This window comes from Periplaneta americana, chromosome 8 (assembly GCF_040183065.1).
Source record: "Periplaneta americana isolate PAMFEO1 chromosome 8, P.americana_PAMFEO1_priV1, whole genome shotgun sequence".
NCBI classification, from domain to species: Eukaryota; Metazoa; Arthropoda; class Insecta; order Blattodea; family Blattidae; genus Periplaneta; species Periplaneta americana.
The window spans coordinates 3,259,310-3,285,000 of record NC_091124.1 but is presented as its reverse complement, the minus strand read 5'-3'; the positions used below and the strand labels follow the sequence as shown (position 1 = coordinate 3,285,000).

At 35.7% G+C, this 25,691-nt stretch overlaps 1 protein-coding gene across 5 annotated transcripts in view; it reads left to right on the top strand.

Annotated features, from left to right (window-relative positions):
* Positions 1–8,571: 8,571 nt before the first annotated feature.
* The window catches only part of LOC138704413 (zinc finger CCCH domain-containing protein 13-like), a 124,607-nt gene continuing 107,487 nt past the window's right edge, over positions 8,572–25,691 (top strand). For 3 of the 5 annotated variants that reach the window (XR_011333343.1, XM_069832264.1, XM_069832261.1), the window contains exons 1-3: positions 8,572–8,862; positions 9,119–9,334; positions 22,363–22,441. Coding sequence is in view for 4 of the 5 variants with exons in the window: in XM_069832264.1 (XP_069688365.1) it covers positions 9,126–9,334; positions 22,363–22,441 (288 nt within the window). In the remaining variant the exon portion in view is untranslated. The other 2 variants (XM_069832262.1, XM_069832263.1) reach the window with 2 other exon arrangements.

The window sequence follows — 25,691 nt, the reverse complement described above, 5'->3', positions numbered from 1 at the left end:
TGGACAGACAGAATAAGAAATGAAGCTGTGCTGGAAAAGTGAGTGAAAAAAAGAATGATGTTGAAACTGATCAGGAAGAGAAAAAGGAATTGGCTGGGTCACTGGTTGAGAAGAGACTGCCTACTGAAGGATGCACTGGAAGGAATGGTGAACGGGAGAAGAGTTCGGGGCAGAAGAAGATATCAGATGACAGACGACATTAAGATATATGGATCATATGAGGAGACAAACTAAGAGGAAGGCGAGAAGAGGGAAGATTGGAGAATGGTGGATTTGAAGTGAAGGACCTGCCCTTGGGCAGAAAGTTATGAAATGGAATGGAATGATGAATCTGTAGTGCAAGGATAATGGTAGAAGAAATTGCCCACAAAAGTGTTTACAGTAATGCCTTGGATCGAACCCGGGTCGTACACGTAATGAGTTACTGTTCTCGAGGTCACAGAGGTAGGGTCCCCATATTTTCTTACTCAGCATGTAAGTAGGCTGAACTCAATAGAGTTGAAAATCATTACGATGGGAAGGACAAAACAAGAAGAGGCGGATTGCTGATGATAATGGGTGCCGCGCCCCTGGGCAGATCTAAGCCCTTGCCAAATGGGACGAGACAAGGTCTAGTGCCACCAGACAGAAGACAGTTGTAGTACGCACCATGCCAAGCGCAGGACAGGTGAGTCATCGCCGGCCTAAAAATAAACGTATTGTGAGGATTCTGTGTACGAATCGCGAAAGTAAAGGGGTTTTCGCGGACAAAAATAACTTTGCTTTGTTCTAAAAATTGCCACTAGGCACGCCTGTACCCTAGAGTTGCGATAGATGGCGGTCTTAGAGTCAAGTTGTAAATAGTTTCGTATGGACATAGTAATACATTTTATTTTTTTATTTTTTATTTATTTTTTTTTTACATTTCATGGTATTCATACATTGCTTACAGCTAGAATATGGAACAAGTCAAAAAACTTAATACTATTATAAAATCTTAATTTATAGTCACAGTCTAGATGAAATATATACAGAAGAGATTTACAATATAGTCTACTAGTACAACACAAAGTTGTAGTATCAATTTCATGAAGCGTTATTGAATGTCATGAATTCACCTACAGAATAGAAGGCGTGAGAAATTAGGTACTTCTTTAATTTGGCCCTAAATAATTTTATGTTTTGAGTTTCATTTTTTATATCGATAGGGAGGCTATTAAAAATTTTTACTGCCATATAACGCACTCCTTTTTGATAGCACGATAGACTTGCCGATGGAGTATGAAAGTCATTTTTTGACGTGTATTTATGCTAGTTTTCACGATTACATACGAGGAAGATTATTAATGAAAAGATATACTGACAAGCCATGGGCATTATTTGTAGTTTTTTGAAAATAGTCCTACACGATTCCCTAGATTTGGCACCTACTATTATTCTAATTACTCTTTTTTGTAATAGAAATATATTGTTACTATCTGTGGAATTTCCCCAGAATATTATTCCAAAACTCATTACCGAGTGGAAGTATGCAAAGTATATTGTTTTTAAGGTATTGATATTTACTATCTTTTGCATAGATCTAATAGGAAAACAAGCTGAATTTAGTTTGCTGGTAATTTCTTTAATATGATTTTTCCAATTTAACACATTATCGATTTTTAAGCCAAGAAATTTGGTTGTTGTTGTTTCTAATAGGGATCTATTATTAATTATTGCGCTAGAAATTTGCGAGGTTGAATTTGGACAGGATTTAAATCAAATTATGTTAGTTTTGTCACAATTTAATACCAATTTATTGACTGAGAACCAGTCACATATTTTGAAGAGAATTTCCTCTGTCGAATATTGGAATGTGTTTGAGTTATTGGCTGTAATTACTATACTTGTGTCATCTGCAAATAATATGGGATGACCTACATCTTTTATTAGGGGGGGGGCAAGATCATTTATAAAAACTAGAAAAGCAGGGGACCAGACCATTTGCCGACAATGCAGCTCTGTGATTGGTTCACTTGGTCGCTTGTTCTCAGAACTCAAAAATGGTTGTAGGCGAAAGCGTGGGATTCTCACCAAAACGTACCTCTGGCGACTATGAAGACAAAAGCGTTGCGATGTTGTTCATGCGAAAAAGTTTGTCAGAGGCGTCATTTGGGGACGGGGTAGGGCCCGTAGGCCATTTGTCCCACTCCTGAGTTCAAGATTTAAGAAATTACCAGACTTGTTATCGTTTAGTCAACTGTCCAAAGACAGATCTGAACCTCACAAATGATACCAACAAGACACCATTTATGAGACAGCTAAACAGCAAACGTTCTGATGGGGGCAGATAAAAAAGTTAATTTTTTTTCTTCCACCATGTTAATAATGTCAAAAGAAGTGCTTATGCAAATTTTGGCCACTCGACCGCAATTACGAGGTCGTCCAGAAAGTGATTTTCCCTGGGGTCGTTTATAGAAAAAAACACAATTGCATGGAAATATTTATTGAAACAGATACAGCAATTGTTGCGCTACTTGTCAAGATATCCCCACTGGAATTGAGACATTTGTCATACCATGGGATCAATTTTTGTGTCGTAGAAGTCAGCCGCCTCAGATCGGAACCAGCGTTTGACTGCGTCTGCACCTCTCTCTGTCGATCCCATGATGTGAGAAATGTCTGAAATCCATTGGAAAATATGTTGAAAAATAGCTCAATAATTGCTGTGTCCGTTCCAATAAATTTGTTCAATGAAATTGTGTTTTTTTTCTGTCAGCGGCCCCTAGCGAACTTATTTTTTTACGGCCCTCGTAATTGCGGTCGAGTGGCCAAAATTTGTATAAGCAGTTCTTTTAACATTATTAACATGGTGGAAGAAAAAAAATAACTTTTTTATCTGCCCCCATCAGGACTTTTGCTTACCCAGGAGATAATGGGGTAGGGTGGCCAGTTCCTTTCCCCGTCAAGTGCATACGTCGCCGACTAGCTACATATTACTAAGAGCGTTTCCAGACGATCTTGATATTACCTAATCAATAGAGCTGAAACAATTTCTTTCTTAACACATAAACACGATACCAGCGTATATTTGACTCGAATACTGTACATGACGTCAGAGGGAAGGGGGTTGAAATTGTTTTCTGTACCGCCTGGTTATTTCTTAAATATTACTTCGTCTGTGTATTTGAAACCTGCTCTTGTTTACATCTGACAGCTGTGCAGAGTTCAGACACACCTACACTGTATGATTGAAGCGTAGGCAACCTCCTGTCCATGGAAGGAGAGGTTTCATCATTACTAATTACTAATCAGGCTTCAGATACCAGAATTAACCCCTTAAAAATGATATAATTTAAGAGTGGTTGAAAGGCCTTGTCTTCCAGACGAAACTACAATTTCTTGCCCATATTGTGGAAGCTGCTGCCTCAGCAGTGACGAGCTACGAAATGCTACACGCGCGATTTACAACCGTGCGGCCAAGTGAGTTGAAGCCGAAAAAGGAATAATTTGAAAATCTGCTTTTAAACTGAGGCTTGCTAATTTTCTGTTTAACGCAGTACTTTTGAACAATATTTGTGTGTATTTCTGATTCCCTTTCATTCTGCTCACAACTGCTTCTACTTTCTGAGGATTCAAAATTTGTAGCAGCTCCTTAAAATAGTAATAACCATCGGACCCATGTTCATATGATTTTTTTTTCTCAAAATGACTTGTACAACTGAATCCTCGTATACAGGGTGATTCACGAAATTTTACCGCCACTTAGGGAGGGCCTTCCTGAAGTCAAATTCAGCAAAAAATGTAAGTCGCTACTTACTTACTGGCTTTTAAGGAACCATCAGCCTGGACAGTGACTGTTTCCACAAAAAAGAAAGTCTTTGGACTACGGTTGTTTTACGAATATTCCTATAGCATAGGCCTATGGTGTTTTCCCCCTTACAACTAATTCAGAAGATGGCCGCTACAATACGCTCACCACATGCTTAATATCTCAAATTTGCATTTTTTGGATTATGTTTTTTTTTTTTTTTTTTTTTTTTTCCAAAAAACCCTTCATTTAGTTATATGCATTATGGATGCTGCAGCAATCATCAGGAACAGAATTGGTAAGTTAACGAATGTGACGCACGAATCACAAGCGTGCGACCAAGTGTGCGGAGACATGTTCGAAAATCTCATGTAAAACCATGAATTGATGAGCAGAATGACGTTCGCAAGTCCTATCTGTTCACATGATAACTCAGAATTCCTGCACGGAAATGTACAACATAATAATATGATATGCGTAAGTAATCACTTCGTGATTCAAGACGGCGCTCATCCCGTCGGATCCCGGCCACTTAGTCACTCGTATTGAGTGCACCTCTGTACATAGTGTGTTGGACATTGTGCCACTGTCACATATTCTGTGACACAGTGTATGAAGGCAGGCCACCAAAGGGGAACTGAGAAGCAGAACTTAAACTGAGGGCATTCGATCCGGCATTGGAACTGGAATCCGGTGGCTTAGTGGATGAATCGTCAGCACGTAGAGCTGAAAACCCAGGTTCGAGTCCCGGTGTCAGGGAGAATTTTTGTCTGTTCTATCCATCCTTCATCATATGATAATGCAGAATTTCTGCACGGAAATATCATACGTACTTCGGTACATCATAATAATTACAACAAGTAGGCCTAAGCTGTTACAAGAGTGGGAACTGTATTCATTTTGCGTGTGTGTGTTTTCTGTAGTGATATTATTAAATTTTTTCTCTACTTTCAATAACCTGTAGCGACTTACATAAAATTGGAAATTTATCTTTTGAAGAGGTGGAGAAGTTCAAATATCTGGGAGCAACAGTAACAAATATAAATGATACTCGAGAGGAAATTAAATTAAGAATAAATATGGGAAATGCCTGTTATTATTCGGTTGAGATGCTCTTATCATCCAGTCTGCTGTCCAAAAATCTGAAAGTTAGAATTTATAAAACAGTTATATTACCGGTTGTTCTGTATGGCTGTGAAACTTGGACTCTCACTCTGAGAGAGGAACATAGGTTAAGGGTGTTTGAGAATAAGGTGCTTAGGAAAATATTTGGGGCTAAGCGGGATGAAGTTACAGGAGAATGGAGAAAGTTACACAACACAGAACTGCACGCATTGTATTCTTCACCTGACATAATTAGGAACATTAAATCCAGACGTTTGAGATGGGCAGGCATGTAGCACGTATGGGCGAATCCAGAAATGCATATAGAGTGTTAGTTGGGAGACCGGAGGGAAAAAGACCTTTAGGGAGGCCGAGACGTAGATGGGAGGATAATATTAAAATGGATTTGAGGGAGGTGGGGTATGATGATAGAGACTGGCTTGATCTTGCACAGGATAGGGACCAATGGCGGGCTTATGTGAGGGCGGCAATGAACCTTCGGGTTCCTTAAAAGCCATTTGTAAGTAAGTAAGTAAGTGACAAATGTATAAAATTTCATCCGCCTATGGTAAGTGATTTGGTTTTTATTAATATTTTATTAAAATATTGAACTGCTTTTTATAAAAAGTTTCTTGCACAACAATTGACATTACTGTTAAGTGATATTCACTTATATGGATCCTTACATACATGGAATCAAAGCTTGCGATTGGGTTTTGCTGTAAAATTAATCAGTAAATTACTAGAATTTTTATCATAAAATAAAAAATACAAAAAAAAAATAATAGTCATAAAAATTCCTAGTAATTTACCCATTCACTATACATACAATTCCAATAGTAATGTTTGTTTCAATGTATATAAAGGAATCATATAAGTCAATAATAATTAAAAATAATGTACATTGTGGCGCAAGGGACTTCTTATATAAAGCAATACATATTTTATTAAGTTATTAATAAAATGCAAACCACTTATCATAGACGGACAAAATTTTGTACATGTGTTATTATTAACCAGATATACTAATGATAAACATTTTGTGAATTAGCTTTAAGAATATGGAAGTTAGTAATTTCAGTACAATGTCCCCAAGGATTACACTGGTTGAGATTTTGTCATTTTTTGTCAAAAAAATCGTTTCTTTGTTTTTATCTTTAAAAATTTGTTTATGGTCTAAACATGCCCTCTGCCAATTTTCATGACCATACAACCGGTCTATCAGGTGTTCTTTTTATTTTTTATTTTATTGGGTTATTTTACGACGTTGTATCAACATCTAGGTTATTTAGCGTCTGAATGAAATGAAGATGATAATGCCGATGAAATGAGTTCGGGGTCCAGCACCGAAAGTTACCCAGCATTTGCTCGTATTGGGTTGAGGGAAAACCCCGGAAAAAACCTCAACCAGGTAACTTGCCCCGACCGGAATTCGAACCCGGGCCACCTGGTTTCGCGGCCAGACGCGCTGACCGTTACTCCACAGGTGTGGACCTATCAGGTGTTCAGGGTCACATTATTAAAAGAATGCGCGCTCTGACTGGTAATTTAAATGCTCCGTCCACGCCCTCCACTCTGAATTCTGTTACCATTTTGGAAATTACGCTGTATTTCATACCTTATTTATTATATTAGATTTCCGATTGAACTTCTCGAAATATTTCTTCATACTGTAGAATCCAACAGATGTTAGGCCCATTTCAAAGGCTGCTTTTCTTTGAAATATATCCAGTTACAAAGGAGAGCACAACTCTTGTCTAAAGAAAAATTCCACTTGTTGCTAGTAGCCATAACAACGTGTTTTCCGTGCTTGGTTTTTGTTTGTGATACAAGAAATATTTGCAAGTTTCTAACAGTTTTATTGTTAGTGTTATATACCGTCTACAGTCTATAGTGATTTGTAAATAATATTTATCTAGTATAGCGTTTTCATAAGTTTAAATAGATTTTTTTCAGTCGTCATCTTTATTTACTAGTGTAGGTTAGGTGTGCACAGCATGTTAGTGTATATGTCTAAGTTCTGCATATACTATGCTGGGGTTATAGGCTATGTTTCAAAAAGCCTAGAAAATAAAAAAGACAGAGACCTGGTTCATTATTATCGTCCCAAATTTTGAAGTCAATTTTCTCCACTTTAATTTTCTGTAAATTTGCATTGCTATAAATGCTACACTTTCTACAGATTTTCTACTACATGCATGATTTTTTGTAGAGGTTTTTGAATATGTTTTTAACAAAACTTACTATCAGGATTATACCTAACACTCATATTTTGTTGTTTTTGTTGTTTAGTCAACTGTCCGAAGACAGGTTTGAACCTCATAAGTAACACCAATAAGGCTTCCCCCCTCCAATGCATACAGTAGTTCGCCGATTAGCTACATATTCCACTAATCAGACTTCAGATGCATACAATGAATTGTTCTTTCTCTGACACATATCGTCAAGTGAGTTGTACTGCCTGATAATATATATATATATATATATATATATATATATATATATATATATATATATTATCAGCCAGAATATGAATAAGAAGTATTTTAATACTAATTGTTTTACTCTCGAGTTGAATTTTTTCTGTTTTTTACACTTCAGTGCATCAAATATTTTAAATTATTTTTTTAGTAAAATTAAAAAGGAAAATTCTATATTAAATTTTGTTTCTGAAGGTCTGACACGTATCTAGACAAAAAAATCTGGACAAAATGTAGCAATTTTTGAAAACCTAAATTTACACTATTTAAAATTAAAAATTAAAAGTACAAAATTTCAGAGATCTACCTAGAATAGTTTAGAAAATTGAAATTTCACATCAGTCTAACCTTAATACGGTTTCTAGTTTCTACGGTCTTTGCATTTTCCAATCGAGCCAATCAATACAATCTTTTCTCAAGAATGAATTCAGAATTTTCACAAATATATTATGTAATTCTTGCAAATAGCAATTAGGATTAAATTCAGAAATCCTTGGTTTGAAAGGGAGAAAATGGTAAAAATTTGACACTGATCCTAGTTGGTATCTGATTTTCATTTTTTTTTTATGTAGAAATATCATTGCTGAACAGCACGTCTGGCAGCGAAACCAGGTGGCCCGGGTTCGAATCCCGGTCGGGGCAAGTTACCTGGTTGAGATTTTTTCCGGGGTTTTCCCTCAACCCAGTACGAGCAAATGCTGGGTAACTTTCGGTGCTGGACCCCGGACTCATTTCACCGGCATTATCACCTTCATTTCATTCAGACGCTAAATAATCTGAGATGTTGATACAGCGTCGTAAAATAACCCAATAAATAAATAAATCATTGCTGAAACAACTCAAATTCTAGATTACTTTTAGAAAAATATTTTGGGGCCCAAATTTCGAAAAAATAAATATCAAAATACAGTCATTCATTAATCTCACAATGTATGCTCGCTTAGGTAGCGGATCGTTTCTTTTTACATTTATAGTCACTTCTTTCCTTGTTCCTTATTTCTTTCACCTTGTCACAGACAAAACAAATGTGTGCTTATTTCAGTTCTCTGTGAACAGTTCTGAACACAGCAGCACTGCATTTTTTCGCATTTAAAATACATTCTTTCCCTATACAACTGTATACTGTATAGCGCGCGCTGGACTAACAATGGCGGATTTGTCGGCATTTGCCGGCTCAAACGATTGCGGTACTCTGGATATCCACGGACTCTGGGAGTGTTGTTTCGCAGTTCGTGGCTTTCGCTATTGAGAAGGCGTTTATTTAAACACTTTCATACGCCAGATATTAACTGTATTTGTAAAATGTATTGGATTACGATGCCATGAAATGCGAACAAAAAGTTGAAACTCAATTCTGCTCTTCGGAATAATTTAGTCTCATGCACATCGCTCGCTTTCATTTCTTTAATATTTGTTTGTCATTTGTTATTGATGTTGGTAATGGCCGAATATGCCATCTAGGTGAAAGATGTTTAGGTATCATAAAACCATAAAACATGGCGTAAAATGGTAGAGTATAAGTGAAATTTAATTGTTTTCAGTGTATGTAGCATGGTAGAAAGTGTGTAACTACGAATTCGTGTTAATACCAGGATGAAATTTAACAAAGGTGTTATTGATTAGCATCTACATTGTAAATAGTGATGGATGTAGCATTGCTAGTAACCTAACCTCTAGAGTATGTATAGGGATGTGTGATAAAATGAAGATGCACGTCTGGTGTTTCAAGATAGTACAATATGCTGTGAGTGTACCTTTCTTTCAGAATCATAATGCCTGAAACCATGTCAAAACAAACAAAGAGGAAGATTACGGTAGAAACAACGCTTAACAAGAATAAAGACTCTCAAAGGAGGCCGAGTGTGTTTGAGCGTTTGGGTACGAAAGCAACAACTTCAACTACCACAAATCAGACTAATAACGAAAATTTCTGCCGACATTGGGCCCAGACTGGAAATTGCCCGTATGTGAAAAATTGCAAGTAAGGAATTTTCAAAATTAGTATTACTTTAAGGTGGATGTATTAGAAATATTAAAAGTGCAGGAGAGAAAAAAAAGAGGAACTTGCCACTGGATTTTAGATGACAAACGTTGTTCGAAGTACTCTCATCGTAAAAACAATATGTGAAAAAAAAAAAAAAAAACCTTTTATTAAATTAAATTTATTGTACTGCATGTCTACTCCATAGATCTTACATTAGCATTGTAGGCCTTGCCTTGTGATATGGAACAAGTCAGAAGTTACGGTACGTACCTATACAAAAATGCATGCATTTATTTACTATACCGTTACCATGTTAAGGTACAAATATATTTACATTCTTGGGTCCTAGACCAGTCATAAATATCGTAAAGAAAAAAAAATTATTGTCGACGAAAATTTCACACTCAAAATAAGAGTCGAAAGTTGCTGTGAAAGTAGGGATCAGTGGAATGTTAAATGTTATGTTTTATTTAACGACGTTCGCAACTCCAGAGGTTATATCAGCGTCGCCGGATGTGCCGGAATTTTGACCCACAGGAGTTCTTTTACATGCCAGTAAATCTACTGACATAATACTGTCGCATTTAAGCACATTTAAATGCCATCGACCTGGCCCGGGATCGAACCCGCAACCTTGGGCATAGAAGGCCAGCGCTATACCAACTCGCCAACCAGGTCGATGGGATCAGTGGAGAGATGCAGGCAGGAGACTTGGGATAAATTTCAGAACACGGATTCCTTCCTTTCCCTCTCACTTCAAAATTCCAACCTTGTGCACACAAAATAAATTATTGGCACTGAAAAATGCCTTTTCGTAAGCATGATGATGCGCATTCGACAAACGCAGACAAATCTGCTCTTTTTAGTATTTTAAGATATGTCAGTGAGGAATCCGTATACTGAAATTTTCGCCCTTACTGATCACAGAGAAAAGCGAGTATTCATAAGGTCGAATCGGCGTCAGATTAGGTTAGTTTAGGCTTTTTTCTATGCTTTGCATATACTCGCAGTTGTCTAAGAATGTGCCCTTTCTTCCAAGGCATTTCAAAAGCCTAAACTAACCTAACCTGACCTCGCCTTTTCCCTGTGAATCAGTAAGGAAAAACACGGAAATGGAATGCATGTGCTTCCCCCTCCCTGTCGCCTATCATTTCTACCTCGCCTTAGCGATCCCACCTGCCCTTCACCTCCTCACCAGCCACAACTTTCACAGCAATTTTCGACCCTTATTTTCGGTGTGAAATTGATGTCGGCAACCAATTTTCTTTCCGTATACAATACGTATAACTCGACTACAACCCAAGAATGTAAATACAAATTCGTACCGTACCTTAACGTGGTAACGCTATAGTAAAGAATTACCAAAATACGTAATACATAGCAAGCATACCAATTCAATTCACAAGTACATTAAAAAGACTATGTGGATACTGATATGCTCTCCTTGAAGATTGACATTGTAGGCCTTACTCATCAGAAAATACGAGTAAAAAGTTAACTTTTGCACATAAATCTGTACATAGCCTATTTACTAAAATATTTTTGTTAGGTGTAAAGAAAAACCTCAACAATTATATTAATGTATCTTAAATTCACAGTTACAGCACGATATTGTAATTACCTAGTCTAGACTAAGATCTTTCTGAATGAAATGTTAGACAGTGCAAATCAATTATTTTATTGTAGCCCAGTTGCTGTTGCTAAATTCAATAAATTGCCACAAGAGGCACATGTACATTTTAACAGATTTAAAACCATCTTGCAACGTTTGCCAATAGGAATCTCTTTTATGATAAAAAAGAATTAGGCCTATACGATTATTTTGTAGACCTAAGTATTTCTCAGTAGTGTATATCGTTAATTTTATTGTGGTTTCTAGCCTATTTTATTTTAAATGTATTTAGGCCTATTCTATCTTTACTTTGTATTTATCTTTGTTGTTATAGTTCATAACTGCCTATAGTAGGCCGATCACTAGGGATCGGATTTTTCTGTAATATCAAGGTGTAAAATATGTACATATTTATGTAAGAAAAATAAGCTGAATATGTACCAAAATATGTAAAATCATGAAAATATTTAATATCAATATCTGGCAGGTATAGGATCTCCAGTTGTGATTTCATAGAGCACCCGACTTTTTTACTGCACGCTTGACACATTACTATTTTTCCATCTGTAGTGAAAGCTTCATCCATCGCAATCCATGATTTTATTTTTGTCGTTAGGGTTGAAGATACAGGGGCCATTTTAGTTAGTTAAAAGCAGTAGATAAACTCACTTTCACTTTATACTGTAAGTACTAAAAACTAGAGAACATGAGTGAAATGAATGACACAACAGTACTGCAAGCACTGTTTCGCTTTACTGGATTGGGAGGAAATAAGAGGAGATGTGGGACACATGCATTTTAGCTGCTCCCTGTAAGAAACAAGTACCTACTAAAACCTCAAACTATAGGCATTTACAAACTGTTGTTTGAAAAGTGACATTCCTGTCTCATTCAGAAGGGTAGGATTATTCCAGCGAGAACCATACTTTCTAATTCCTCGGAAAATCCCATCTGTATAGGTCTACTAAATTTAAAGTAAAGAGGTCAAGCAATAACCTGAAAAGCTATTTAAGTCTTTCAACATCAAAAGTCGGCTACTTTATTGCGGCTCATGTCAAACATGACACGGGTTTTCCCTGGAATGATTAGGAAGAGGGTGGGTAAGGTTGCAAATTGCATGGGAACGGCTTGTTAAGACGTGTGCAGAACAATTCTAGTTCGAGACAAATCATGTCGTCCTCGTCCCAATCAACCGCAAGAAGGCAACCCTACTTTCTGAGTGATTTTTACAATACAAGGTAGTTGTATGAGAAAGGTAGTCTTTTGTTCACTCATATTTATAGTGGGCGATATGGAGTGAATGTCTCTATTACTTCCTGGAACTAAGGACGTTATGTTTCGTCCCGAAATATATCCTTTCTTGGGTAGGTAAAAAGACTTTTTAAATCTGTGTATTTCAAATTGTGAACTTCCCCAGCAGAAGTTTTTTTCCCCCCTTTTAGAGAAGTGAATAAAACCTCTAAATATGTAATGTGGGGTAAATATTTAAAAATACGTAGTATCAAATTTTAATATAGGCCTATTAATGGTAATTACAAGATTCGCAAAGATTTGTTATTTATATACGGTTAGATTGAAAGGAATATAATATGTAATTACATAAAAATCCGGTCCCTACCTATCACTCTAGATGCTCGTGGCTTTAAATAGCCTACAATAAATAAATCCATCAGGTGATTGGAAGGTATTAGTACATTAGTACCTAATTCTGTTCTGAACCTTTTCTCATGGTCCTTCAAAGCTTGACAAAATTGAAGACCTAATACATGAATAATTAACTCCTTATATATATATATATATATATATATATATATATATATATATATATATATATATATAACAGCTTAGACTAACAGAGGATATAAGGAGACCTGATTTGTGTCTTGTATTAAAATTATGGATGTTCTGGTTAGTACTAAATGTAGCCTATCTTGGTTTATAATATAAAACATCATCAGGGAAAGAATGCAAAGGTCAGTATTTCTGAATTTTGGGAAGTCTTTGTACACGGTGTCCTTTCATGCTCACCTATCATTATTTTTAGGGCTTTCTTTTGTAAAACAAAAATATGTTTACCTTGAGATGATTATTGTAGTGGCACTTCTTATCACTTCTTATCAGTGTACAATTATATATTCTCTGGCCTGGAAACAAGTTTGAATCTCAACACATACTGCTATAAGTTACATCAAAATGTAAAACAGCCCCCCCAAAACAAATCAAGAAAAGGGTCGCTTATATTCAGGACTGGGCAGTATTTGAAATACATTTGTATTTTGTATTTTGTAATTTGTAAGGATTTTAGAAAGTATTTTGTATTTAAATACATAAAATTGATGTAGGCTATTTTTTATTTCAAATACTCAAAATACTTTCTTCTTCTTGTCCAAGTTTTAGATTTGAATTTGAAGAATGAGCTTTTGTATTATTTGCCTACCCATTTCAGATGTGCTAGCCATACACTTAGTTTTCTTGCCACAACTGATTTCCTTAATGCCATAAAGAAATCTTCAACAGCATCAAGGATCCAACACCCAACACTTGCTAAATGTTCAGCGTTATGGAATGCGTCTAGAAGACCCAAATCCTCAGAAATTATATCAGGTGTCTTGAAATATTCATTAAAGTTTCCTTGCCTAACTCGATGGAATTCTCTTTATGGCTCAATCTCTGAAATATTGGAATTCAAACATTATATAAACAGTATATGTGAAAAACTGGGATTGTCAACCTTCAAAGATGTTAAATTTCAGTACCTTGAAGAATATTGTGCAGTTCTGAAACCCATTGCCATAGCCTTTGATTAATGCAAAATGAGAAGACGTGCTATTATGGCCAACTTTTGCCCACATTAATTTACCTCCAAAACAGATTACATATTCTGTTATCTAGTAATCTACGCCATCTATTCCAAGTAACTCCAATCCTAATAAGTTTGCTTTCATCAATATTTAAAGCAATGTTTGATCTGAACCCAGAAGCAAATTGAGCTATTTTGGCAGTTTGCTTCCACCCATCATTTAAGATGGATGGCTACCTGACACTGCCTTACCAAATGGTAAGAAGAGGACACAGAATATGTGCGTGAAATCAGTTAGGCAGTTCTCTGCTACACCTTAGTCAGTTCAGACGATGAAAACAATTCTTATGTTATATATATTTTGATGTACCGAAGTACATATGATATTTCCATGCAGATATTCTGCGTCATCATATGATGAAAGAGTAATGGAACGGAGAAAAATTCTCTCCGGCGCCAGGATTTGAACCCGGGTTTTCAGCTCTACGTGCTGATGCTTTATCCACTAAGCCACGCCGGATACAACCCCGACGCCGGTCAGAATCGTTTTGTGATTTAAGACGGCGCCTATACCATCGGATCCCGGTCAACCAGTCACTCATTCGAGTGCACCTCAACACATGTATGGACTTCGGTCCTGCGTTCATAGACATCTATGACGTAGTGCAGAAGGCGGCCATTAGAGGGAACCCAAGAGATACGATTCTGACCGGCATCGGGGTTGTATCCGGCGTGGCTTAGTGGATAAAGCATCAGCACGTAGAGCTGAAAACCCGGGTTCAAATCCCGGCGCCGGAGAGAATTTTTCTCCGTTCCATTACTCTTTCATCAATTCTTATGTTTTCAACTCAAGTACAACAGACTTTGAAAAGCAAAAAGAAAAGAACTTGTCTCCTGCAGAGTATGAGCTCACAAAATTCTTCAGTTGTAAGGTACAACCCTGTGCACTCTAGACAATTATCCAACGATGAAACAAGCTTTTATAGAGAATAATACAAGTTTGTGGTCTTCTCCACCTGCAGAAAGACTGTTCTGTTTTGCAGGATTTATTCATTCACAAGCAAGGGGATCCTTATCTGATAAACTTTTTAAGAGAGTGTTTTTTTTAAAGGGAGCAGTCATTATTCATATATGGCATAATTTCATTGCTGACTGGGAAAAGAAAGAATGTTCAGTTACAGTGTTTAGGCTATATAAAACTTCGAGGTAAGAATATTTAAATTTTCAATAATATTATTTCTTTATATATTGTATCGAGTATTTGAAATACAAATGTATTTTGAGTATTTTAAATGCAAATGTATTTTGGTTAATTTTTAAAAAGTATTTTGTATTTGTATTTCAAATACTATTCTTTGAAGTATTTTGTATTTGTATTTGAAATACTTGGATGTCAGTATTTTGCCCAGCCCTGCCTATATTATGAACAACACACACACTATTATCGAATGGAAAATGGGTAAATGATAGTCCAGCACATACAAAACAACTTATTGTTAGGCCTACGTCTATTATTCTCTGGATTTGAACCTACCCACTGTTGAAATTTGGCTAGTTTTCCATGCCCCTCTGTGCTTCTATTCTCACTGTTTCGGTCTGATGTTCTTCACCACCACGAAGAAGCCACGAGGCTCTCTCTCACGCGCACACGAACGTTGTTGTTGTTGTTATGATTTCTTTAAGGACGTCCTATAGCCTTTTCTCCTGGAAGGCAATTTCAATGCCCGTATGGACCAGCATTAGTTTCTTATCTGAATTATTCTCTTATCGAGTTATTTGTACATGAAAAACTTATAACTTCATTTTGCATCTACGTATGTGTCGTAGAAGTGCTTTCAATATTGGGATCTTATTAGTATCTATTAGGTTTGGTATTGAAAATGGACCATTCCCCTGTATTGAACTAACTTCCTATATAAATTTGTGTGCTTGAGAGGAGATAAGGTTGCATCCTAGTAGGACATGATTAATGTCCCCCCACTGTCCACATACACATCTTGCTGAATCCGCCCTTTGTATTCTATATTGGTATGCTGGAGTCAGTGCTACCTTGTGTTTGATGTTCATTATGGTTGTTATCTCATATCTGGTTAGTGCTTTTGATAAATATATCGGTTTCTGTTTTTTTCCTCCCCTTCTTTGTATTGACTGATTATGTAGTAGTTGAAAGTCCTTCGTCGTTATCCTTTCATTGGTGGTTGAGGCTATGTGTGTCGCGGACTTTGCCAGCGTGTCAACATATTCATTTCCTTGTATGCCTGTGTGACTTGGGATCCAGACCAATTGGATGTCATTGTTCGCTATTTGTAATTCTGATATCAGCTGTTTGCAATGTATTTCGGCCATAGATCTAGTAGTATTTACTGTTATGTTTTTAATGGCTTGTAGTGCACTCCTCGAATCGATGAGTATCCGTATACAGGCTTCTTGGCTACTACGTATGGAGAGCAGTGCTTCTTCCACGGCCCTAATTTCTGCCATAAAAATAGAGGAATATTTATGTAGTCCAATAACTTTCTGTTCTCCATTGGTTTTATTATAGTATGCCGCTCCCGTACCTTCATCCATTTTCGATCCATCCGTGAAAATTTCCTGTACATTTGGATGATTCCTTTTCGATTGTTGGGAATATTCTAGGAATTCTGCCTTACTAGTATATCGATTTGTGAACGGTATCATCTCTTCGAACGAACAGATGAGATGAGAGAGAGAAGGAGGAGGGGTGACGATCAAATGCAACAATGAAAACAAGCAATAAATGCCAACCATGTGCCACTAATCGCTTTAGAATTCTTTGTGTCCTTCAGTAATAAAAATTCATTAAACCAAGTTCATAATTGTTGTACGTTTCTTTGCGCGATAATGTGTTTCGTGCAGCTATTGATAATATTAATTATCGTACATTTGGCATCACTGCGAGTCGAAATTCTTTATTGGTAAAATCGCGGCGAAGTGTCCGTCTTAAAGAATAAGCCCAACAATCGTTCAGGTTATAAGGAGAACCTTTGTAGTGACGACGTTGTTTCAAACATTACGTTAGATACAAAATACAATACTATTTGTACTGCCCTAACTCAAGAGATGTGGAAGGAGTTCGCTATGCATTGGAGGTATTAATTCCGAGAAGAGAAATCTGTTAAATTCGTCAAATCTTAAGTAATTTGTCAGGAGAGCAATTGAGGACCGTTTTTGCAAAATTTGCTAACTGTAAAAACTAAATTTTATAGGAAACCCAAAAAACTGAAATGGCCTGTCTTATGTTAACTAATCCACCAAAATCTCAATTTTGAAAATTTTGCAGTTAGCAAGTTTTGCAAAAACGGTCCTCAATTGGATTTTAAAATTAAGGGAAACTGATTACAGTATTATTTAAATTCGATAAATGCATTTAGGCATATCAGTTTGCTAACTCATTATCTCCTGGCTTAGTTGCTTCACGAGTGAAGTCTTATTAGTGTCACTTATGAGGTTCAAACCTGTCTTCGGACAGTTGACAAAACAACAACAAAACTTCACTGATTTCTCAATAACATATTAAGTTATCGCAACAATATATTCAACAATCATCATTAATTCGTCACGTTTTTTTTATCATCACCATTTTTGATTGTCGGTACTGCAAACTAATTATTAAATCAGTCACTAGGAGGTTTGTTTTAATAGTTCATTCGTTCTGTTTACTTAGGCCCATGTAGCGAATTTTATCAGACCAATAGCTAGCGAATTTCTTATATTTTGGTTGGCAGCTCTGGTTTGGCTTGCAGACGGCAGCGTTTGTTTCAAAAAAGTTAAATTGCCGGTAATCTTAACTTGGGCATAATTGTTAGCTAGGACGTTATTTTTCAAAGGTGTTGAAATTGTGATATTACACGTTTTACTGATGTGTTCAGCTTTAGAAGCTAATTGCATCTTCACGCAAAAAAAAAAAAAAAAAAAAAAAAAAAAATCTAAATTCAACGATTTTCACTTCCGAAATCACCGAAACTACCTGAGCACTAGTTTCACCGTGTTATTTACTCTTTTATAAATTTGGAAAAATTCGTAGCCTACAAACACGTGTACGTTTCAAAGTTGGGCCGTTTATTTCACAGTCTTACAAAATAGTCTTATGTGTACGATTATGGCCGTGCATCTTGGGGGGAGGGGGAGAAGACCTTAATTTGAAGACGGTGGCGCCAGCGAATAGGGAGTATAAAGAATGGACACTTCGCGTCGGTACCTTTGATGTAGCCGGACTGATTTCAATGACCTTCAAGCCAGCTAAAGCGTGAGATTCTGCTTTCTCCCTAGATTTGGCGCTGACATCACACCAGCTAGCAGTCGACACAGCGGAAATATAACACATATAATTAATACATCTAGGTACATTATGTACTCAAAATAAATTGGATCCATAAAATAATAAATCCGTCATTAACTGTAATTTCTAGACTCTAGAGTTCCTTTATAATGAGAGTTGAGACGTTGACCCCAACAACAATTAAAATATGTAATGATTTGATAGCGCTGAAAATGGAAAAACAAAACTCTTACGAGAAGTAAAACCATATACCTATATTATATTGTATACAAATATTAAACGAATTCGATACTTAATGTTATAATGTATTATATTATTTTGTAATATAATTTATTATATCTGAAATATAAAAAATTATTATTACTACTAGTTTGTCACTGAGAAATAAGGAAAAGCTGTTAACTTGAATTTATTTGAAGCAAAGCGTTACTGGATTATGCAATAAGGTAGGCGATGTTTGGATCCTGTGTCTCAACTCTATTCTCAATTATTATCTTAGCGTATGCTCGATTACACTAACCTCTAGCGCTTGAAAGTGGAATTAAACGCTGGAGCACAGAGAAACAAAACACAGGAAAATTCGCTCAGTGTCCATTCTTTATAATCCATATTCGCTGGTGGCGCTTTGTGCGGACAATAATCGGATTAGGTCCGCTGGGGACCAGAGTAGACAGATATCGCTCTAGAGATGCAATGCAGAATAATTCTTTAAGGTGGGTTTAGTCCTTTCTCCTGCACTTTTTAGGTAATTTGCATTTGGTGTCTTCTTTGTGTAACCGGTATGTTTATATGATGTATTCAGTTTTTAGTTACTTCTAGTGTGTTAGAAATTTAATTAGGCTTTCTAAGAAGAAAGCGTTTCTGTTTCTTTTGTCCTGTTTTAAAATACAGTGAGCTTAACAAGTATTCGAACACATCGATTTCTATAAAACATAGTTGTAATTGAATTACCAATGTGATTTGTGTAAATTTATTCCCAATACTTTTCGATTGCGGGTAAAATTAATGTTCTGGGAATAATAATAATAATAATAATAATAATAATAATAATAATAATAATGGCTTTATTTAACCTGGCAGAGTTAAGGCCATAAGGCCTTCTCTTACACTCAACCAGGATTGAAACTTGCTTACATAGTTTAACATAAAACTGGATCGGAATTAATTACATACTGATACAATTTAGGTACATAATGAGATCAAAAGAAGTAGTTACATAAAAATTTACCTCATAAAATAAAAATAAACATAGTGGAATACATATTAATGTTGTTAGACTCAAATACAAATAGCATAAAAACAGAAGCCGATAATTCAATAAAATAAATGTATACACAGTAAAAATAAAAATAAACACATTAGTATACATATTAGTATTAGACGACAATTAAGTAGAATTCACATAATTAAACCAGAAACCGACAACTGAATAAAATGTACACAAAAAAATAGGTTAATAATAAAAAAACAACACAGTGGGATACATATTGGCGTTAAGTGATAAATAAACACGATTTAGATAATAAAAATAAGAAAAAAATAAATAAATACAGTGGAACACATTCCATTAAATATTTGCAACGCGTTAGGTCTGGCAACTTATAAGATATTTTTCTAATTTACATTTAAAGGAAATTAAAGTTCGGCAGCCCTTGACTTCAGGCGGGAGAGAATTCCAGTGACGAGAAGTAGCAACAGTGAAAGATGAAGAATAAAGAGATGATGTGTGGAGTGGTATTTCTAGCGTGTTGTCATATTGTGACCGAGTATTTAAGTTATGATGCTGAGAAAGACTGTGGAATCGGACAGATAAGTAAGAGGGAGTAGAGGTGTGCAAAATTCGGTATAAGAAAGAAAGGGAATAAGTTAATTAAGTAGTAAAATATCATTGCAATCGAAAAGTATTACGAATAAATTTGAATAAGGAACAAAAAAAAAAAAGTTTCCTTCCCAGACAGGATTCGAACCACGAAAGTCTCAGTTACCAGTCTATCGTGCTCTGGAGTGAACAAGACTCTGAAATCAACTACAAGGGTCGGTCCGGTTTTTTTTTCCCCCACTACTGTACAGAACCTCAATCCAAAGGAAAATATGTGATGTATACTTAGAACAAGTAATTTTAAAACATTTATTTCTTCTTCTTCTTCTTCTCCCTTCAAGGTTTAGGTGATATCACCTGTTCCGGTCTCTATCGTCCAGCCACCTCTTGCGAGGTCTACCCAGATCCCTTTTCCCGATCGGGCAATAATTCATTATCTTCTTTGGTAGCCTATTCTCTGCCATTCTGTCAACATGATCTTTCCATTTTGTTTTATTTTCTTCTACCATGTCGTGTACTGAGAAAATATTTAAATCTGATATTATTGTTTCATTTTTTATTTTATCGGCTTTATTGCATCTTCTTACGTATCTCATAAATTTCATCTCTGCTGATTGTATACGTGATTCTTCTTTTTTTGTTATTGTCCATGATTCAGAGCCATATATAAGAGTAGGTACAGCCATAACTTTATAAAATTTCATTTGAGTTTCTTTTCTCGCTTTTCTTCCTAAAGTTCTTCCAATTGTTCCACATATCATCTGAAATCTATTAATTTTCTTCTCAATATCTTTCTCATAATTAAAACTAATATCACATCCTAGATAATTGAAGTGGGATACTTGTTCTAAAATGTTTCCATTTACTATTATCTTAGATCTAACAGGATTTTTCCCTTTAAAAGCCATTATCTTTGTTTTGTTTGCAGATATAGTTAGATTGTAAAATATTGCGTTTTGGCTTAATCTATACACTGCTCTTTGTAGGTTATCTTCTGTTTCCTGGATAATTATTTGATCATCAGCGTATAGTAAAGTATTTAAAGGTGTGTTAGATTCTATTTTAATCGCAGTCTGTATTTCATCTTTCCACTTTAAAACATTTATTTATAAGAATAAATTATACATTCAACAGCTGAATAAATTTGAATTCTTGTTCAGTCAAATGGTTGTGATAGTATATGCAGGCTTAATAAAATATGCCCTTAAATTATTATTTTCTTTTCTCCTGATGTATGAATTACAATTTTGTTGCTTACATCCTTATTGCAGGGAGGTCTTCGATTATTATAATAGTTCTTTCAAGTTTATCGGTGTTCAAATACTTTTTACATTCACTGAATATTGTAACATTATATGATGTCTGGATCTTGAAAAGCAATAAAATATAAAGGTTAATTATTTCATGCACCAGTTTAAGGGCAGAGGATGGTATTTTTTAAAACTTTTTTCCTATTTGGTGTAAAATATTACAGTAATTTTTTTGTATGTGGAGAGCTCATAGCTGAGGCAACTCAACCAAATAAAAATATTTTGAAAAAAAAAAATATATATATATATATATATTTGGGGGCCCAAATTTGAAAAAAAAAAAAATGTACCCAATGCAGGATTGTACTAAAACCGATATATGTAAACCGTTTTTAAAGATAGATTCAAACAATTTTTTGAAATGTATTCACAAAAGCATGTTCTACAAACTGTCTGTAACAGAATTTTGATATTAGTCCCTACATTTGTAAAATAAACAATTAAAGTTTAATAACAATTTTCTGATTTCCTTTTTTGCAAACAAACGGACGTATTTTTAAAATGAAATCAATTAACAAAATTCTGTTACAGAGAAAAGTTTCCTAATAGTTTAAAGAATGTGTGTTCTAAATTTCATGCATGTGTCTTTAATAGTTCAGAAATTATACCCATTTTTGTCTGGCAATGTAGCAAAAAAAATGAAGTTACTGGAAACCGATAAAAGCGGGTGTGTGATTTAAAAATCCATAGCGCAGGAAGTTTAAAAATGGCGTCTCAACATCCGATAAGGGCACAAATACCCACAAAATGTTATGCAATGCATTCCACACATATCAAGGAGCATTTTAAAGAAAAAAAAATTTTTTTTTAAATTTAATTTACCGGAAACAACAATAAAAGTGGCGAGTGATTTAAAAATCCATAACTCAGGAAGTTTAAAAATGGCGACTCAACATCCGATAAGGGTACAAATACCCACAAAATGTTATGCTATGCATTCCACACATATCACAGGGTATTTTAAAGAATTTTTTTTTTTTAATTTACCCATTTTTTACAAAAAAATACCATCCTCTCCCCTTAATACAAGAAGTCGATTTTTACGAAATACTTTTCCGTTAATAAAGTTAGGCCTATGGTATTTTTATGTTCACGAGGGAATGTACTTAGCCTTTTCCTGAAGAGAGGAATGTAATGTAGTTAATTATGCCCTTACCATCTGATGTATTGTACTTTCTTTTCAGATACGCAAACACCCATACTTTGATTAGTCCATCAAAACAACGGGCAGCAAAGAAGGACAGCGACACTAAGCAAAAACAGGTTGGTTTACGTTTTGTATGAGACATGACTCACCTACTATGCTAAAACTCTGAAGTGCAGCTTACACTTGATGGCATACTTGAAAGCTCTGAGTAGTATTTTGTCTTGTAGCTACTATACTTCACTGTGTAAGAAATTCTATAATGGTGATGTTAGGTGTGAAAGTTTATTGTCTCGCAAAAATGTTTCTAAACATTGAAGATAATTTATTTTGTGCGAGATCGTGCGTATTTGCTTGGTTTCCGCACAAAACCAATCCGGCGGAAAGTCTAAAATTCCACATTCAGTATTCCCAACCTAACACACATAACAATTTCCCTCTTCTTACCGCCTAAGTGACATATTGATTTTACTGCTTTAGGCTTTTAACATATTATTTTTAGAGACGTTCAATATAGTAATAATTATAAATTGGAAACTTACCACTGCAATTTCACCTAAATTGCACTGTTAATTATTGTTTTTAAATATTTGCAAAAATTAAGTAAACCCTACAACTCCACTAAAGTTACTGCATTCGTGACGCAAGTAACATTAAGGAAGCCGTGAAAAAATCAACAAGATTCCATAGACTGGGGGAAAAAAAAAGACAGACGTATATCACGGCCTTCTGGAGTATAGTAAACACGGAAAACATTTTAAAGCAACAATGTTGAAGATAGATATTTTTGTTTTGCAAATTTGCCGTCATTGAACAGAAACCAAGATGGAGATTTCATTGCAACTAATTAGAAATTCCTCTTTCAGGTATGTAATAAACGATCTTCGCACACAATAATGCACCATACATGAGCGGTATGTTTTCTTTCAATTCTCGGAAATTAAAAAAGCTCAACTACGTTTCGCTTTTTCAAACTTTTCCTCGAACATGAAAACTTCAACATACCGCTCTTGTAATGCATATTACTATTTCTTGACTACAAACATTTTATTTCTTCCTTCCTTTGTTTTTGTCCTCGGTGGTTGAGTTTACTGCCCTGCTAGAGATTAGATCCAAGGTTCGTGGCACAAATCCTGCCGAAGTAGTGGAGAAGGACGATAAAATCCTTAGCAAGGCTTTCTTCAACAGGGAAGTAAGGCCGTGGGCCCTATGTCGTAAAATAATCTTGTCCCTGATGAAGGCTGCAGGTAAAATTTGTCGACCATTTTTCACCTGAATTGAATTTCAAGGGTGATGAATCTCTGCATTTGAAATAATCATTAAACAAAATACTAGTAAGCATACTACTGCTATAATCCTTGTCTATTTTTTCACCATCTTCCACTTTATCGTGTTTATTTTTAATATTCTTGCTATTTAATTTCTTTGTCATTAGCTTTCTCTTCCTCTCCATTAGTGATGTGAGAAGGAAAATAAAATTTTCCTCCAGGCTATATATTTTTTTTTATATTTTTATGTCTTAGTATATTGTTGCTTTCTTCACTGCTTTGCTTCCAGCCTCAAGAGTTGCATTTGTATTTTCATTAGCCATCCATTTGTCAAAAGCAAGTCTGAGTCATCTAACTCTTGATGGCTGTGCTAGTACTGACTCCAAGACAACGCCATTGTCATGTTTGTTTTGCTATGATAATAACAACTACTGATGAATATCATATTGAGAGAACTTTAGTATGTAAATTTCCTCTGATTGAGGTTCTGACTAATATGTACATCTATTATCAGGCAGTACATCTCACTTGACGATACGTGAATCGCTATTTGTTAAAAGGACGGAAGGCACATTTTCTTCACAGTTCATTTTTTTTTGTTGAAATGTGTCCTCTTACCATAGACCAGTGGAGCCACCGGCGTGGCTCAGCCGGTTAAGGCGCTTGCCCGCCGGTCTGAAGTTGCGTTCGGGCGCAGGTTCGATCCCAGCTTTGGCTGATTACCTGGTTGGGTTTTTTCCGAGGTTTTCCCCAACCGTAATGTGAATACAAGGTAATCTATGGCGAATCCTCGGCCTCATCTCGCCAAATATCATCTTGCTATCACCAATCTCATCGACGCTAAATAACCTAGTAGTTGATACAGCGTCGTTAAATAACCAATAAAAATAAAAAAAAAATAGACCAGTGGGTGTGTCCACACCTGTGGAGTAACAGTCAGCGCGTTTGGCCGCGAAACCAGGTGGCCCGGGTTCGAATCCCGGTCGGGGCAAGTTACCTGGTTGAGGTTTTTTCCAGGGTTTTCCCTCAACCCAATACGAGCAAATGCTGAGTAACTTTCGGTGCTGGACCCCGGACTCATTTCACCGGCATTATCACCTTCATTTCATTCAGGCGCTAAATAACCTAGATGTTGATACAGCGTCGTAAAATAACCCAATAAAATAAATATAACCAGTGGTTGTCAGCACTTGCTAAATGGGTAGAGTGCATGGAGAGTAAGGAAATATGCTCCATCGTGCACAAGGGATAAGGAGACAGCATACCCGCCAGCAGCCACGAATGCATGCTAGGGCAGTGTCTTGTCCGCGTGTAAGAGACACTAGCCTGAGGGTGCAGTGTTCTGATGATCACTGCCATAGACACATCAATTTATTCTTCAAACCTAGAGAAAAGTCCCAAAACTCTTTTTACCTTTTACTAAAACTTGTAACATGCATGTTATTTCGAGTTCTTCATTATTATGAATACATTCTGTGGATGTTGAGTTAAACCTAGTGACTGACCCTGGAAATCATGGACATCTGCTCTAAAAAAAGTTTCTGTTTTTAGTAAACTTGAATTTAAAAAGTTTCAGAATTGACTATCCTTTTGGATAAACCTATAAATTGTCGTTGATTTTATGAAACCTCCTGTGTGACATAAGTACAGAGCATAGTATTCCAGGAGGAAGAAAAACTTAATTAAATATCAATATGCCTTCACTGATCCTTGATTATGTTATCATATTCGTCATCGTTTTGTACTGAATTATCTAATATTCTTCTATAGGCCTATTGATATTTAATTACTTTTTTCTTGCTCGTATTTTATGTTCTACATAATGGTCTTGGAACGTAAATAACTATTATAAATTTAAAATCATTAAGAATGCATCAGTTTACTAATGTTGAATTAGTAGACATACATATGGCATATGGAGCAGCTTATGGCAATGCTAATGAAGCATGGCGAATTTATGCAGAACAATCATCTTCAACGTCATATTCCTTGTCATGCAACATTCTCAAGGTTAGATCAACGTCTTCCAGATAGATACCCTTCACGTTGAGATTCTTAGAAATCCCCATAGTCTTCGTATTGTTGCATCTCAATATGGAAA